Consider the following 16,629-nt stretch of genomic DNA (forward strand, 5'->3'; position numbering starts at 1 on the left):
AGGCGCTGCTTACTCACTGCTTAACCCTTGGGGATCAGCCCTTTCTGTAACTGTGACGTTGTCTGTAACTGTGACAACGTTTCCACCCAATGTCCCCTCTTCATTAGGGTTAGAAGTGTGTTCTAGAGGTTCCATAATGGGGTGAGGGGATCCCTGAGTTCCTTGCTGCAGTTCCTATAGCTGTGGAGGTAATGTAATAAAGGGTGCAAAGTGTGCACCAAGTCTAGTAACCCACAGCAACCAATCAGATAAGGCTTTTTAAGTCTTGCGAGGTCATTGGTTGTCAGTGGGCATCAGAGGACAGTGGAGCGCCAGGGGGAAGGGGGTGGTAAATGTAGCAGCGCTGAATTAATCAAGGGCAACAAAAGGGTTGGGCTTAGTTAAGCCGGGGTACAGTTGTACAGAATGGGGCAGATCAGGGATTGGGTTAGGGTTGCCAACCCGACAGCCCAGTTTTCCCAACTTGGAAAACTGGGCAGGACTCTCCAATATTGACGAGGTGACTGGCCAATTGGCGATCACCACGTCATAGTCCTGCCTCTGTGATGTTACCAGCCCACCCGTGTGATGTCATATCCTTCCCCCCCCCCCAGAGTTGCCAACCTTTTTGGTATTTCACCAGCCTAGCTGGTAAAATACCAGTCAGGGCTTCCTTGTCCTCCACCCCAGCCCCCCTCCAATCCACCCCCAGTCTGCCTCCTATTCCCCCCTCCATTCCTGCTGGTCTAGTAACCTATGGCAGTTGATCCAAGATACCCCAGTCTGACATGCATTCAGTTTAATAATGTAACTTGGGCACCCGTGGTTCTTAACCAGGAAGAGTAAATATAATAATAGAAAGGCCTTTCTTTACATTTAATGGCATAATAGCAGGATACACCTGGTTTACAATGGGTACTACCCACTCCACAGGCATTTGTTCCTCCATCCCTGAGCCCTACCAACAGGAGCCCCTAGAGACTTGGTGGGTGTTGACCCATTCCAATGAGAATATGTGATTCTGTTCCTAGGGCACACTGACACCAGGCTTAGGGCCACAGGACCCCAGTTTTCTGTGTTGGGTTATTTGGCAAACAGCACAATACAGAGGAATAATTATGCTGCCATAGTTTTATGGTATCTCTCTGTACAGGCTATGAGCAAACTTAGGGGGCTGTTCCTGCTGAATTGTGCTTAGTACAGGGGAATCCCTATGTGCCATAGTTTTATGGTATCTCTCTGTACAGGCTATGACCAAACTTAGGGGGCTGTTCCTGCTGAATTGTGCTTAGTACAGGGGAATCCCTATGTGCCATAGTTTTATGGTACCTCTCTGTACAGGCTATGAGCAAACTTAGGGGGCTGTTCCTGCTGAATTGTGCTTAGTACAGGGGAATCCCTATGTGCCATAGTTTTATGGTATCTCTCTGTACAGGCTATGAGCAAACTTAGGGGGCTGTTCCTGCTGAATTCTGCTTAGTACAGGGGAATCCCTATGCTGCCATAGTTTTATGGTATCTCTCTGTACAGGCTATGGGCAAACTTAGGGGGCTGTTCCTGCTGATTTGTGCTTAGTACAGGGGAATCCCTATGTGCCATAGTTTTATGGTATCTCTCTGTACAGGCTATGGGCAAACTTAGGGGGCTGTTCCTGCTGAATTGTGCTTAGTACAGGAATACCTATGTTGCCAAAGTTGGCATAGTAGTATAGTACGATATCCATCTGTACCAGCTAATTCTGAAACCCTCAAACTTCCAAAGTTCTTACTAGGTCAGTTATTGTCTTTTGTATACAGTCTATCTAATAATTCTTCTTTTAAAGGAGAAGGAATGCCTAAAACTTTTGGCAAATTTGTGTCCAAAAATAAAGACTGGGCCCAGCCTGAAGGCCAGTTAGGGGGGGATTTGGGGTGAGTGCTTATTTGTATTCTGGGAACCCCAGGAACTGGCCTTCATTATATGTAATGTATGGGTGATCCTAGAGGTCAGGTACAGTAGTGGGCCCTAGGTACCCCTGGAAATAAAGCAGTGTTACTGTAACACTATGCCTGTTGCCTTGTGCCAATGGCCTTTGCCTGTCACTACACAAAATGTTGCAGATTTTGGACAAAAATTCAAATGTCATTGCTTTCAGGCCATAATCCCCTATTAGCCTAAATTATAGTGCCCGGTTGTAACATGGGGATAATGGATCCAGCGTGTCATTATTGTTACATTTTCTGAATTATTTGACTTCTTCTGATGGGTTCAACTAATGCTTTGTGGAACTACAAAAGGCACAATTGCCTTTTTCTGGAATATAACTTTTAGTACAATAGCTCTTAGTACAAGTTGCCCCAGGGACTGGTCCGATTGCCATCTTGGAGTCAGGAAGGAATTTTTTCCCCTCAAGGGCAAATTAGAGAGGCTTCAGATGGGGTTTTTGCCTTCCTCTGGATCAACTAGCAGTTAGGCAGGTTATATATAGGCATTATGGTTGAACGTGATGGACATATGTCTTTTTTCAACCTTACTACTATGTTACTATCACTATACTGGATAGACCGCAGACGTATGGTTACTGAACCAGTGCCAATACCTAAATAAATAGAGCAACAGAAAAAATGGTCACGTGCCCAATTGTAGAATGTGTAAGCAAGTTGCAAAGACTGCTACAGGTCTAGTTACCAATAGCAACCAATCAGTAGTAGTGATGTGCGGGGTCAAAAAAACACTTGACCCGCAGCTGACGCTGACCCTAACCCGCCCGCTCCCAACCTGAATCCTACCCTACCCGATCCGGCTTATGCCCTGGATTTATAGACCTGCGCCCGATCCACCACAAAAGGGGCGGGGCATGTCAGGGGCACGCCTGATCTCGCCCAACCCACGGGTCCTGCATATCACTAATCAGTAAGTAGCATTTACCAACACTCTGTTTGAAAGCTAACATTGGATTGGTTGCTATAGGTTACTAGACTTGGCCTAATTTGCTCCTTTTATTACAGGGCAGGGTTGTGCCCAGAGGTGCAAACAGATTTTTTTTTCTTACTGGATATTAACAATGTAAAAACATGGAACTGCTGGCGGGGTGATGAGGCGGGGTGATGAGGCGGGGTGATGAGGCGGTGCTGGGAGTTGTAATCCAACAATATCTAAAGGACTGCAGGATTCCCAAGGCTGAAGTAGGCACCCAACAATATTACTTTACTAGGTTTCTAGGTTCCTTTCTACTTGTCAGCAACCTGATTGGCTGATTCTATCACCTATCAATCAAGTTGCTGAAACAGATATCTGGAAACTGCAAGTCTCATAGACCCAAAAGAGCAGTTAGAAAGCAATAGTGGAAGCACAGAAGGTAGGCAGAGAACATTCTAACATGTCCATACACTTCATAATACACACAGATAATAAATACATGGAAATAACCAGAATATACATGCAGAGGAGGTAAGCCTATAATTACACGGAACAGGTCAAAGTTCAACCCGTAAATACATCCCATCAGCCCGTGATTACAGCCTGTAATTTCATTCTGCGTGCACGTGGGGCCCTAAGATGCTTACAGAAAGGTCTCTGAAGCTATGCAGCCTCCCCGTATAGGTTAAAGGGAAAGTATAAATTGCTACGGAGAGTACTGAGGAATAATGAAACATTAGTGCAACAGGGAAAATATACAGAATTACCCAACGCCATTAGCTTTGGTCAGTAATGTGCTGTTAGGGCAATGGAAGCCAACGTTGGAATGGTATATAGACTGCAAGCTCTACGGGGCAGGGACCTCCATCCTCTTGTGTCTTTGACTCTTAACTTATTGCAATTGTATTTATCTTGTATCTATCTGTATTTATTGTTGTACTTTGTATTTATCTATTATTATCTTAATAACCCCCTGTTTGTATTAATGTATCCTACTGTACAGCGCTGGGTACATAAGTAGCACTTTATAAATAAAGATATACATACATAGATACTGGGCTGAAACCACAAGAAAGCTGTGTCCCAGTCATCGGCAGCACCTTGTTTATTCTTAGTTTTACTGAATGAATCGCCGTTTCCAGCCCCAAGGTGGGAGTTGGGCATACATACAAGAACTTATCGTTCCTTCTTCAGCCAGCATTGGCTCTGTATTAAGGCTAAACAAAGAAATGACTAGTGCTTGGTCTCACCCATACTGCTGCATTGGCCAACTGGCCAACTCCCTATCTCTGTTATCTCCAAGGCATCAAGAACGATTGTTACCAGCTGGCCCAGGCAGTTGCCAACCCTAATGGCTAGGAGTAACAAAAGGCCAGCATTCTGCCTAACCTACATTTTGAAGTTGACCAGTGATAATGTACAGCTATGGCCAGTGGTACATGGAGGGTTTTACACAGGCCGATTGTAGCTGCCGATACAGGTCCCTTAGACCAACTTGGCAGCTTATTGGCCGGTGTAGGGGCACTACCGACGGGCCTGCCCGACTGACATCTGGCCTGAAAGTGGGCAGATATCCATTGGGCAGGTTAAAAAATTTAGTCGGATCAGGGACCGCATCGGCTCATTGATGCAGTCCCCGAACCGACTGTGCCTATACCCGTTGTTGTAATTTGATTGTTTGGCCCTAGGGCCAATCAACCGAATTAGCCTGAAATAGCCTGATATCATCCACCTGTAGGTGGAGATATCGGGAGAAGATCCACTCGCTTGGCGACTTCGCCAAGCGAGGGAATCTTAACGTGTACGGCCACCTTTAGAGTTTGGCCTGCAGATAGAAGTGACCCAGTAACACAAGATAAATTTCTGGCCCAAACAAAGACCCTAGATCAGGGACCCCCAACCTTTCTTACTCGGGAGCCACAGTCAAATGTAAAAAGACTTGGGGAGCAACACAAGCACCATAAAAGTTCATGGAGGAGCCAAATAAGGGCTGTGATTGGCTATTAGGGGCCTCTATGCACTCTATCAGCTTACAGGGGGCTTTATTTGGTAGGAAATCTTGTTTTTATTCAACCAAAACTTGCCCCCAAGTCAGGAATTCAAAAATAACTCCCTGGTTTGGGGGCACTGAGAGCAACATCCAAGGGGTTGGGGAACAACATGTTGCCCCTGAGCCACTGGTTGGGGATCACTGCTCTAGACAATGTAATATATTATTCATAATGAAACCTTTTGATCCGAAAGTTGGCAGCTGAAACAGGATGACCAGAAGGTTCTACTCATCAGAGCTTAGAAGTCCCTTAGGGTAAGGGAGAGACATCATATATGGTTAATGAATGAACCGAAAGCTCCTTAGTGTCTTAGCTGTCTCGGGAGTCAAATGACAGACGGCAAAAAGGTGTGTCACTAAGGAGTACTTAATGGGCAGTGGTAAAACAAAGGCAACAAGAATGGGCGCATCTCGCTGATGAAAGTGGAAGGAGGTTATAAGAGGCCAAGGCTAAAGCAGGTCAGGAGCAGTGTAGTGGGTCATTGTACCATTGGGTCCTTATTGGTGAGGCCAATTCTCCAGGGATGTCAGACATTTCTCTAATGTTTCTATCTGTAACCTTATAATGAGCTAATGGGGCCCAGCCTGAAGGCCAGTTAGGGGAGATTGGGCTGAGTGCTTATTTGTGCCCTGGGTACCCCTGGAACTATAGCAGGGTGACTGTTACCCCAATGTTTCTATATATCTGTAACCTTGTAATGGGCTAAGGGGGCCCAGCCTGAAGGCCAGTTAGGGGGGATTTGGGGTGAGTGCTTATTTGTGCCCTGGGTACCCCTGGGACTATAGCAGGGTGACTGTTACCCCAATGTTTCTATATATCTGTAACCTTGTTATGGGCTAAGGGGGCCCAGCCTGAAGGCCAGTTAGGGGGGGATTTGGGGTGAGTGCTTATTTGTGCCCTGGGTACCCCTGGAACTATAGCAGGGTGACTGTTACCCCAATGTTTCTATATATCTGTAACCTTGTTATGGGCTAAGGGGGCCCAGCCTGAAGGCCAGTTAGGGGGGGATTTGGGGTGAGTGCTTATTTGTGCCCTGGGTACCCCTGGAACTATAGCAGGGTGACTGTTACCCCAATGTTTCTATATATCTGTAACCTTGTTATGGGCTAAGGGGGCCCAGCCTGAAGGCCAGTTAGGGGGGGATTTGGGGTGAGTGCTTATTTGTGCCCTGGGTACCCCTGGAACTATAGCAGGGTGACTGTTACCCCAATGTTTCTATATATCTGTAACCTTGTTATGGGCTAAGGGGGCCCAGCCTGAAGGCCAGTTAGGGGGGGATTTGGGGTGAGTGCTTATTTGTGCCCTGGGTACCCCTGGAACTATAGCGGGGTGACTGTTACCCCAATGTTTCTATATATCTGTAGGGAAGGCCTGTTGGGGGTCCCCATACACTTGCAGATAAGCTGCAAGACGGGTCTAAAGGACTCTAATAAGCAGCTTTAATCTGCCTGTGTATGGCTACCTTTAGGCATCTTCCTCTGAGGCTAGCGCAGGCCAAGTCTTACTTGTACCTAAATGATGAATGAGGTCAAGGTCCTATCACCCCACTCTATAGATACTGTTAATAGTCACACTCATGGCTGTAACAACCAATGAGATCACTACATTCTTCCTCAGCACTGCACGCCAGCATCAAGCACCCTACTCTTTTGTTTCAGTCTTGGTCACCGAATACACCACTTGGCTGACCATCAAGTCCATCAGTAATTCACATCTCTCGCGTCTCTTCTAACACCCACAGACAACACAGCTCCCATGCTGCACCCTACTGCCACCCTTCATCAGGTCCTTCACAAGGTTTGGGCTCTTGCTGGCCTCTGAAAACTCAATTGTTAAATGATCAAGTGATGCAACTCTGCATCTCTGATCCTCCATAACCTCATCTGTAGGTCAGGGAAGGAGACTCAGCTGTTCATGGATTACAGGGGATAAACAGAATAATGATAATATGAAATAGCTAGGGATATATATATATATATAGGTTTTGGCACCCCATCCTATATAAAATTGTTACATAGGCCCAAAATGAAGGCTGCCATGGCCAGATGAAGAGAAGGCAGTACAGGTATAGGACCCATTTTCCAGAATGCTCGGGACCTGGGGTTTTCCTGGATAAGGGATCTTTCTGTAATTCGGATCCCCTACCTTAAGTCTGCTAATAAAATTATTTAAACAGTAGGATCGTTTTGGCTCCAATAAGGATTAATTATATCTTAGTTGGGATCAAGTACAGGTACTGTTTTATTATTACAGAGAAAAGGGAATCATTTAACCATTAAATAAACCCAATAGGGCTGTTTTGCCCCCAATAAGGATTAATTATATCTTAGTTGGGATCAAGTACAGGTACTGTTTTATTATTACAGAGAAAAGGGAATCATTTAACCATTAAATAAACCCAATAGGGCTGTTCTGCCCCAATAAGGGGTAATTATATCTTAGTTGGGATCAAGTACAGGTACTGTTTTATTATTACAGAGAAAAGGGAATCATTTAACCATTAAATAAACCCAATAGGGCTGTTCTGCCCCAATAAGGGGTAATTATATCTTAGTTGGGATCAAGTACAGGTACTGTTTTATTATTACAGAGAAAAGGGAATCATTTAACCATTAAATAAACCCAATAGGGCTGTTCTGCCCCAAATAAGGGGTAATTATATCTTAGTTGGGATCAAGTACAGGTACTGTTTTATTATTACAGAGAAAAGGGAATCATTTAACCATTAAATAAACCCAATAGGGCTGTTCTGCCCCAAATAAGGGGTAATTATATCTTAGTTGGGATCAAGTACAGGTACTGTTTTATTATTACAGAGAAAAGGGAATCATTTAACCATTAAATAAACCCTATAGGGATGTTCTGCCCCCAATAAGGGGTAATTATATCTTAGTTGGGATCAAGTACAGGTACTGTTTTATTATTACAGAGAAAAGGGAATCATTTAACCATGAAATAAACCCAATAGGGCTGTTCTGCCCCCAATAAGGGGTAATTATATCTTAGTTGGGATCAAGTACAGGTACTGTTTTATTATTACAGAGAAAAGGGAATTATCTGTACAAAAAGGAAAAGGAAACCATTTTAAAAAAATGTGAATTATTTGATTAAAATGTCTATGGCAGATGGTCTTTCCGTAATTCGGAACATTCTGGATAATGGGTTTCCGGATAAGGGGTCCAATACCTATATAGGGGCAAGTCTGTCAGTGAGACAGGTGCCCAAGCTGTGGGTGTATCACAAAAAAAGGTAGCTATAGCAATGCTGTAGGCTACAGCCCCCCACCAGCTAAACAAATAGTGACTGTCTATGGCAACTTACAGCAGCCTCTGGCATTTGCCAGAACCCACAGATGGCCAGTCCGAGCCTGCTACCACCAGCAAGGGGTAATTGGGTTGAAGCACTTGGTCCTGGAGTTTGTGGTCCCACATCCAACACTGAATCAGTTGACTGCCAAATATCACTCTAACTGGCGACCAATCATCCTTTTGATGTGGTCCTGCCCGGGGGTGTCTGACCCGGGCACCAATCAGGGGTTCTGCTCATCTGGGCACATTGTCCAATGGACGTTGTTTTGTGTATGCCCAGGTTTACTGTCCAAGGCAAACCAGATGATGGGCTCAACTAGAAGGGTTCAGAGCACTGAAAGTGAAGGAAATGTTTAACCTCATAAAGAATAAAGAGTCCAGCCTGGGTTTAAAGGGAAACTGGCTGAAGGTTTCATGTGTCTTAAAACAATAAAAGGTTTGAATTTTGCATGAAGGAGTAAATTTCCTGGTGTTTAAGTTACAGCCTATGTCTGCCTTTGCAAGGGAAAAAATACGTATATCCAGGATATAATGCCCAGAATAACATCATCGGACTCACCCAGGGCAAGATTAATGATCCTGTATGTGAAAAATTTAGAAGTTCTATATAAAATGACACCACCATAGCCCAGTGAGGTCTTGTCGGATTAGAGTAGGACATGTGATTGGAACCTTAGAATGTAAGATCACTGTGTAGGGGCTGATGGGAATGTGATAGGGACCTTAGATTGTAAGCTCACTGGGGCAGGGACTGATGGGAATGTGATAGGGACCTTAGATTGTAAGCTCACTGGGGCAGGGGCTGATGGGAATGTGACAGGGACCTTAGATTGTAAGATCACTGTGTAGGGGCTGATGGGAATGTGATAGGGACCTTAGATTGTAAGCTCACTGGGGCAGGGACTGATGGAAATGGGATAGGGACCTTAGATTGTAAGCTCACTGGGGCAGGGACTGATGGGAATGGGATAGGGACCTTAGATTGTAAGCTCACTGGGGCAGGGACTGATGGGAATGTGATAGGGACCTTAGATTGTAAGCTCACTGGGGCAGGGACTGATGGGAATGTGATAGGGACCTTAGATTGTAAGCTCACTGGGGCAGGGACTGATGGGAATGTGATAGGGACCTTAGATTGTAAGCTCCACTGGGGCAGGGACTGATGGGAATGTGATAGGGACCTTAGATTGTAAGCTCACTGGGGCAGGGACTGATGGGAATGTGATAGGGACCATAGATTGTAAGCTCACTGGGGCAGGGGCTGATGGGAATGTGATAGGGACCTTAGATTGTAAGCTCACTGGGGCAGGGACTGATGGAAATGGGATAGGGCCCTTAGATTGTAAGCTCCACTGGGGCAGGGACTGATGGGAATGTGATAGGGACCTTAGATTGTAAGCTCACTGGGGCAGGGACTGATGGGAATGTGATAGGGACCTTAGATTGTAAGCTCACTGGGGCAGGGACTGATGGAAATGTGATAGGGATCATAGATTGTAAGCTCACTGGGGCAGGGACTGATGGGAATGTGATAGGGACCTTAGATTGTAAGCTCACTGGGGCAGGGACTGATGGGAATGTGATAGGGACCTTAGATTGTAAGCTCACTGGGGCAGGGACTGATGGGAATGGGATAGGGACCTTAGATTGTAAGCTCACTGGGGCAGGGACTGATGGGAATGTGATAGGGACCTTAGATTGTAAGCTCACTGGGGCAGGGACTGATGGGAATGGGATAGGGGCCATAGATTGTAAGCTCCACTGGGACAGGGATTGGTTTATAAACTCTATAAAGCTCCTTTATCCGGGCTTTTAAATGTTCATTGAATCCCCCCCATGCCTTGTCATAGTCTTATATAAAACAGTAGGGGGTACATTAACTCCTTATATGACAAATTCAGTGCAGATAATTCACACGTAGGCCCCTTTTGATTTGACGCCGAGAGCCCAACGAGACAGATGCCGCGTGGGGCGGGGGGGACGGCAGCTGATAATATCCTGACTGCACATCACACACAGGGATAAATCCGCAGATTATAAGGGCCACTCAGCGCAACATCTGCACAGCTGACAGAGATTAGCGACGCAGCCCCCGATTAGATGTGTGAGCGGCTCTGTCCTCGACAGAGGCAAATCCCAGAAATTGGCAGCAAGTCTCCAGGAAAATCCTGGATATAATCTTTGGACTGCAATAGGGACAAGCGAGGAAGTGCCTGACTTCTCCAATGTCATTCAGTCAATGGGTATATATGGGTAAAATGCATGTAATGAGGCACAGATCCTATCTGATCCCCCCATTGTAAGCAGCAGTCCTGCCCTGCTTTATGGCTGAGATTCTAGCTATCTGTATAACAGAGCATTCTGTCACAGTGGCACAGATCCTATCTGATCCCCCCCATTGTAAGCAGCAGTCCTGCCCTGCTTTATGGCTGAGATTCTAGCTATCTGTATAACAGAGCATTCTGTCACAGTGGCACAGATCCTATCTGATCCCCCCCATTGTAAGCAGCAGTCCTGCCCTGCTTTATGGCTGAGATTCTAGATATCTGTATAACAGAGCATTCTGTCACAGTGGCACAGATCCTATCTGATCCCCCCATTGTAAGCAGCAGTCCTGCCCTGCTTTATGGCTGAGATTCTAGCTATCTGTATAACAGAGCATTCTGTCACAGTGGCACAGATCCTATCTGATCCCCCCATTGTAAGCAGCAGTCCTGCCCTGCTTTATGGCTGAGATTCTAGCTATCTGTATAACAGAGCATTCTGTCACAGTGGCACAGATCCTATCTGATCCCCCCCATTGTAAGCAGCAGTCCTGCCCTGCTTTATGGCTGAGATTCTAGATATCTGTATAACAGAGCATTCTGTCACAGTGGCACAGATCCTATCTGATCCCCCCCATTGTAAGCAGCAGTCCTGCCCTGCTTTATGGCTGAGATTCTAGCTATCTGTATAACAGAGCATTCTGTCACAGTGGCACAGATCCTATCTGATCCCCATTGTAAGCAGCAGTCCTGCCCTGCTTTATGGCTGAGATTCTAGCTATCTGTATAACAGAGCATTCTGTCACAGTGGCACAGATCTGAAAGCTCACAGAGCATTAGTCCTTTGGTTGTCAGGGTCAGTGACCCCCATTTTAACAATAAACAATAAGTAATGAAGACCAACTGAACAGTTGTTGGAATAGGACAATTTCTAACATAATAAAAGTTAACTACCCCTTTAAGAAACCAAACTATATTACTGAGGGTATTGTAACATGCACGTACAGTAAACTGTCTTTAAAGAGGAGACAAATCCAAATAATAAATACATACATAGATTTCTTTTCCAAAGCCTTTTGCAGTTTACAGTAATAGTCTACTTTTAGTGTTTTTTTGAGATATTAGCAGATTTAGACTGTTTCGGCTCAGTACATCTCTTTTAGAGTCCGTGTAACCCTAAGGTAAAGAGATGATGCAGACAGAGCACATTTATGGTTGCTGACACTCTAAAGAGAGCTGCTGAGCTAAAGCTGAGCTGAAAGCCTAGTAATAGCAGTCTAAAACTACTAATATCTAAAATTAGAAAATTAATTTATATGGAGAGAGGCATTCTGAGTAAGATTAAATTCATTTGCTATTTAGCTTTAGATCTCCTTTAAGTACTCAGACAGATGTCTATAGATGTACAGTGCGCTGCTCCACACGCTTTTTTAGAGACAGACAGACAGACTTGGATGCTACAAATGCAACAGAGACGCCAGCGGTGTTGGGTAACACACAAGTTAAATGTATGTACCAAGAGCCAAGGAAACAAGAACAGGAGACCTAAAGTCCGGTGAGAGCGGGAAGGCAAGGATGTAATGACATACAGCAGAGATAAAGGTGAAATGTAATCACAGGAAGCAATGATCAGGCTGCTATGTGATGTCAACAAGCAACAATCAGGGTGCTATGGAATGACTAACAGCAGCCATAGGGTGCTGTGTAACGACAAGGAGTGACTAGGGTGCTCTATTATGACAAGGAGAGACTGGGGTGCTGTATAATGATAAGGAGTTATTGGGGTGCTCTATGATGACAAGAAGAGACTGGGGTGCTGCATAATGATAAGGAGTTATTGGGGTGCTCTATGATGACAAGAAGAGACTGGGGTGCTGTATAATGATAATGAGTTATTGGGGTGCTCTATAATGACAAGGAGAGACTGGGGTGCTGTATAATGATAAGGAGTTATTGGGGGTGCTCTATAATGACAAGGAGAGACTGGGGTGATGTATATGATAAGGAGTTATTGGGGTGCTCTATAATGACAAGGAGAGACTGGGGTGCTGTATAATGATAAGGAGTTATTGGGGTGCTCTATAATGACAAGGAGAGACTGGGGTGATGTATATGATAAGGAGTTATTGGGGTGCTCTATAATGACAAGGAGAGACTGGGGTGCTGTATAATGATAAGGAGTTATTGGGGTGCTCTATAATGACAAGGAGAGACTGGGGTGATGTATAAAGAATAAGAGAAACTGGGGTAATCTATAATGATAAGAAGTGATTAGGGTGCTCTATAATGACAAGGAGAGACTGGGGTGCTGTATAATGATAAGGAGTTATTGGGGGTGCTCTATAATGACAAGGAGAGACTGGGGTGATGTATAATGATAAGGAGTTATTGGGGGTGCTCTATAATGACAAGGAGAGACTGGGGTGCTGTATAATGATAAGGAGTTATTGGGGGTGCTCTATAATGACAAGGAGAGACTGGGGTGCTGTATAATGATAAGGAGTTATTGGGGGTGCTCTATAATGACAAGGAGAGACTGGGGTGATGTATAAAGAATAAGAGAAACTGGGGTAATCTATAATGATAAGAAGTGATTAGGGTGCTCTATAATGACAAGGAGAGACTGGGGTGATGTATAAAGAATAAGAGAAACTGGGGTAATCTATAATGATAAGAAGTGATTAGGGTGCTCTATAATGACAAGGAGAGACTGGGGTGCTGTATAATGATAAGGAGTTATTGGGGGTGCTCTATAATGACAAGGAGAGACTGGGGTGATGTATAATGATAAGGAGTTATTGGGGTGCTCTATAATGACAAGGAGAGACTGGGGTGCTGTATAATGATAAGGAGTTATTGGGGTGCTCTATAATGACAAGAAGAGACTGGGGTGCTGTATAATGATAATGAGTTATTGGGGTGCTCTATAATGACAAGAAGAGCATGGGTTGCTGTATAATGATAAGGAGTTATTGGGTGCTCTATAATGATAAGGAGAGACTGGGGTGATGTGTAAAGAATAAGAGAGACTGGGGTAATCTATAATGATAAGAAGTTATTAGGGTGCTCTTTAATGATAAGGGCAATTGGGGTGCCATATAATAATAAGGAAAGACTGGGGTGCTCTATAGCAATATGAATTAATTAGGGTGCTCTTTAATGATAAGGGCAATTGGGGTGCCATATAATAATAAGGAAACACTGGGGTGCTCGATAGCAAAATGAAGTAATTAGGGTGCTCTTTAATGCTAAGTAAATATAGGGGTGCCATTTAATGACAAGGAGAGATAATGAGTAATTATGGTTCTCTTTAATGATAAGGAAGTATTGGGGTGCCATTTAATGACAAGGAGACACTGGGGAGCTCTTTAATGAGTTAGAACAATTAGGTTGCCATAATGACTGGGGAGCTCTATCTGATTAGGAGCAAGTGAGGTGCTATATGATGACAAGTAGATACTGGGGTGCTATATAATGACTAGGAGATTTTGGGGGGCTATATAATGACTGGGTACTCACACACTGAAGTGATAGATGAAGCACCTCCAGCCGCTGGGTCTTTCTAAGAAGTTGTAGATATCGCCCTGCATGCTGGTGCGGGTCAGATAGTGGCGATAGAAGCACTTGGGTGAGGAGTCTCCGTGCCTGTCCCTGGAACCCCTGGAAGGGCTGCTCACCTGCAGTGTGGGGTCCTGCGCTGGACATGGGGCCCCAGATCCATTGTTCAAGGGTGGGTTTGTGCTGAGGGCCACAGAAGAATAATGCATGGGGTCTGAAGCATTGGGGGCTGAGTAGAAGGTATAGAGGGGGAAACCCCTGCACTCCCCCGGAGGGCACGACATGCCGCAGACTGCCACTGATCAATATTTTACATCCTAAGAGCCGGTGTTAGATTGCAAGCTCCCGCGGGACCTGATCCCTCTTATCACTGGGCGGCTCTGAGTCACCACAGACGGGATCACAGCTGTGTCACCCACTGTCACCTGCTGTCACTCGCTGTCACTCATAGTCCTGCAACAGGGAGAACATGGCAAGGTCAGGGCATGGGTGAAGCCAACAATACTCTACACATATATTGTACAATACACACATACACACCTACTTACTGTAAAATACACATAAAAATATGATGCAATACACACACCAAATAATACACACTCACTGTACAATACACACACTGTAATACACATTCAAATGCACAATATACACACTGTATAATAAACAGACACTGTACAATACACTGTGTACTATACACATACTAACTGCAAAATACACACACTGCACAGTTGTACAATAAGCACACAGCACAAAATACCTATACAGGTATGGGATCCCTTATCTGGAAACCCGTTATCCAGAAAGCTCTGAATTACGGAAAGGCCGTCTCCCATAGACTCCATTTTAATCAAATAATTCTGAATTTTAAAACTGACTTCCTTTTCTCTGTAATAATAAAACAGTACCTGTACTTGATCCCAACTAAGATATAATTACCCCTTATTGGGGCAGAACAGCCCTATTGGGTTTATTTAATGGTTAAATGATTCCCTTTTCTCTGTAATAATAAAACAGTACCTGTACTTGATCCCAACTAAGATATAATTACCCCTTATTGGGGGCAGAACAGCCCTATTGGGTTTATTTAATGGTTAAATGATTCCCTTTTCTCTGTAATAATAAAACAGTACCTGTACTTGATCCCAACTAAGATATAATTACCCCTTATTGGGGCAGAACAGCCCTATTGGGTTTATTTAATGGTTAAATGATTCCCTTTTCTCTGTAATAATAAAACAGTACCTGTACTTGATCCCAACTAAGATATAATTACCCCTTATTGGGGCAGAACAGCCCTATTGGGTTTATTTCATGGTTAAATGATTCCCTTTTCTCTGTAATAATAAAACAGTACCTGTACTTGATCCCAACTAAGATATAATTACCCCTTATTGGGGACAGAACAGCCCTATTGGGTTTATTTAATGGTTAAATGATTCCCTTTTCTCTGTAATAATAAAACAGTACCTGTACTTGATCCCAACTAAGATATAATTACCCCTTATTGGGGCAGAACAGCCCTATTGGGTTTATTTAATGGTTAAATGATTCCCTTTTCTCTGTAATAATAAAACAGTATCTGTACTTGATCCCAACTAAGATATAATTACCCCTTATTGGGGGCAGAACAGCCCTATTGGGTTTATTTAATGGTTAAATGATTCCCTTTTCTCTGTAATAATAAAACAGTACCTGTACTTGATCCCAACTAAGATATAATTACCCCTTATTGGGGGCAGAACAGCCCTATTGGGTTTATTTCATGGTTAAATGATTCTCTTTTCTCTGTAATAATAAAACAGTACTTGTACTTGATCCCAACTAAGATATAATTACCCCTTATTGGGGGCAGAACAGCCCTATTGGGTTTATTTCATGGTTAAATGATTCTCTTTTCTCTGTAATAATAAAACAGTACCTGTACTTGATCCCAACTAAGATATAATTACCCCTTATTGGGGCAGAACAGCCCTATTGGGTTTATTTAATGGTTAAATGATTCCCTTTTCTCTGTAATAATAAAACAGTACCTGTACTTGATCCCAACTAAGATATAATTACCCCTTATTGGGGGCAGAACAGCCCTATTGGGTTTATTTAATGGTTAAATGATTCCCTTTTCTCTGTAATAATAAAACAGTACCTGTACTTGATCCCAACTAAGATATAAATAATCCTTACTGGATAATGGGCCCTATACCTGTACATAAAATGTAATGTATACACACATGCAGTAAAATACATACACATTGCAAGATAAGCACTGCACACTACATATACATATAGTACAATTCACACACACAGTAAAAAACATTCATTGCTCGATCCCAACACACGGAGCGAGGTATGAGCAATCCCTGGGTGCACGCGTGGCAAAGTAAACGTAACTATAATTTAAATGCACAGGTGTAAACAGTGGAACTCACAGTCACACATACACACTACTGAACACTCTCAGCCCAATACACACAACTACATACTATAATCAGCCACAGTACCCACGCACAGCCGGATATACTGGCACACACTGTGGCTGTTAGACAATTTACACAAAACGCACAGCTATAAACT

At 43.9% G+C, this 16,629-nt stretch overlaps 1 protein-coding gene across 3 annotated transcripts in view; it reads right to left on the bottom strand.

Moving 5' to 3' along the window:
- Positions 1-16,629, bottom strand: part of LOC100492908 (potassium voltage-gated channel subfamily KQT member 1) — a 40,663-nt gene that overhangs the window by 21,916 nt on the left and 2,118 nt on the right. For all 3 annotated transcript variants that reach the window (XM_018092788.2, XM_031898655.1, XM_031898654.1), the window contains exon 3: positions 14,020-14,511. In XM_018092788.2, coding sequence (XP_017948277.1) covers positions 14,020-14,342 — 323 coding nt within the window. In that variant the 5' untranslated portion in view covers positions 14,343-14,511. The remainder of the gene's footprint in view (positions 1-14,019; positions 14,512-16,629) is intronic.

This window comes from Xenopus tropicalis, chromosome 3 (genome assembly GCF_000004195.4).
Source record: "Xenopus tropicalis strain Nigerian chromosome 3, UCB_Xtro_10.0, whole genome shotgun sequence".
NCBI lineage: Eukaryota > Metazoa > Chordata > Amphibia > Anura > Pipidae > Xenopus > Xenopus tropicalis.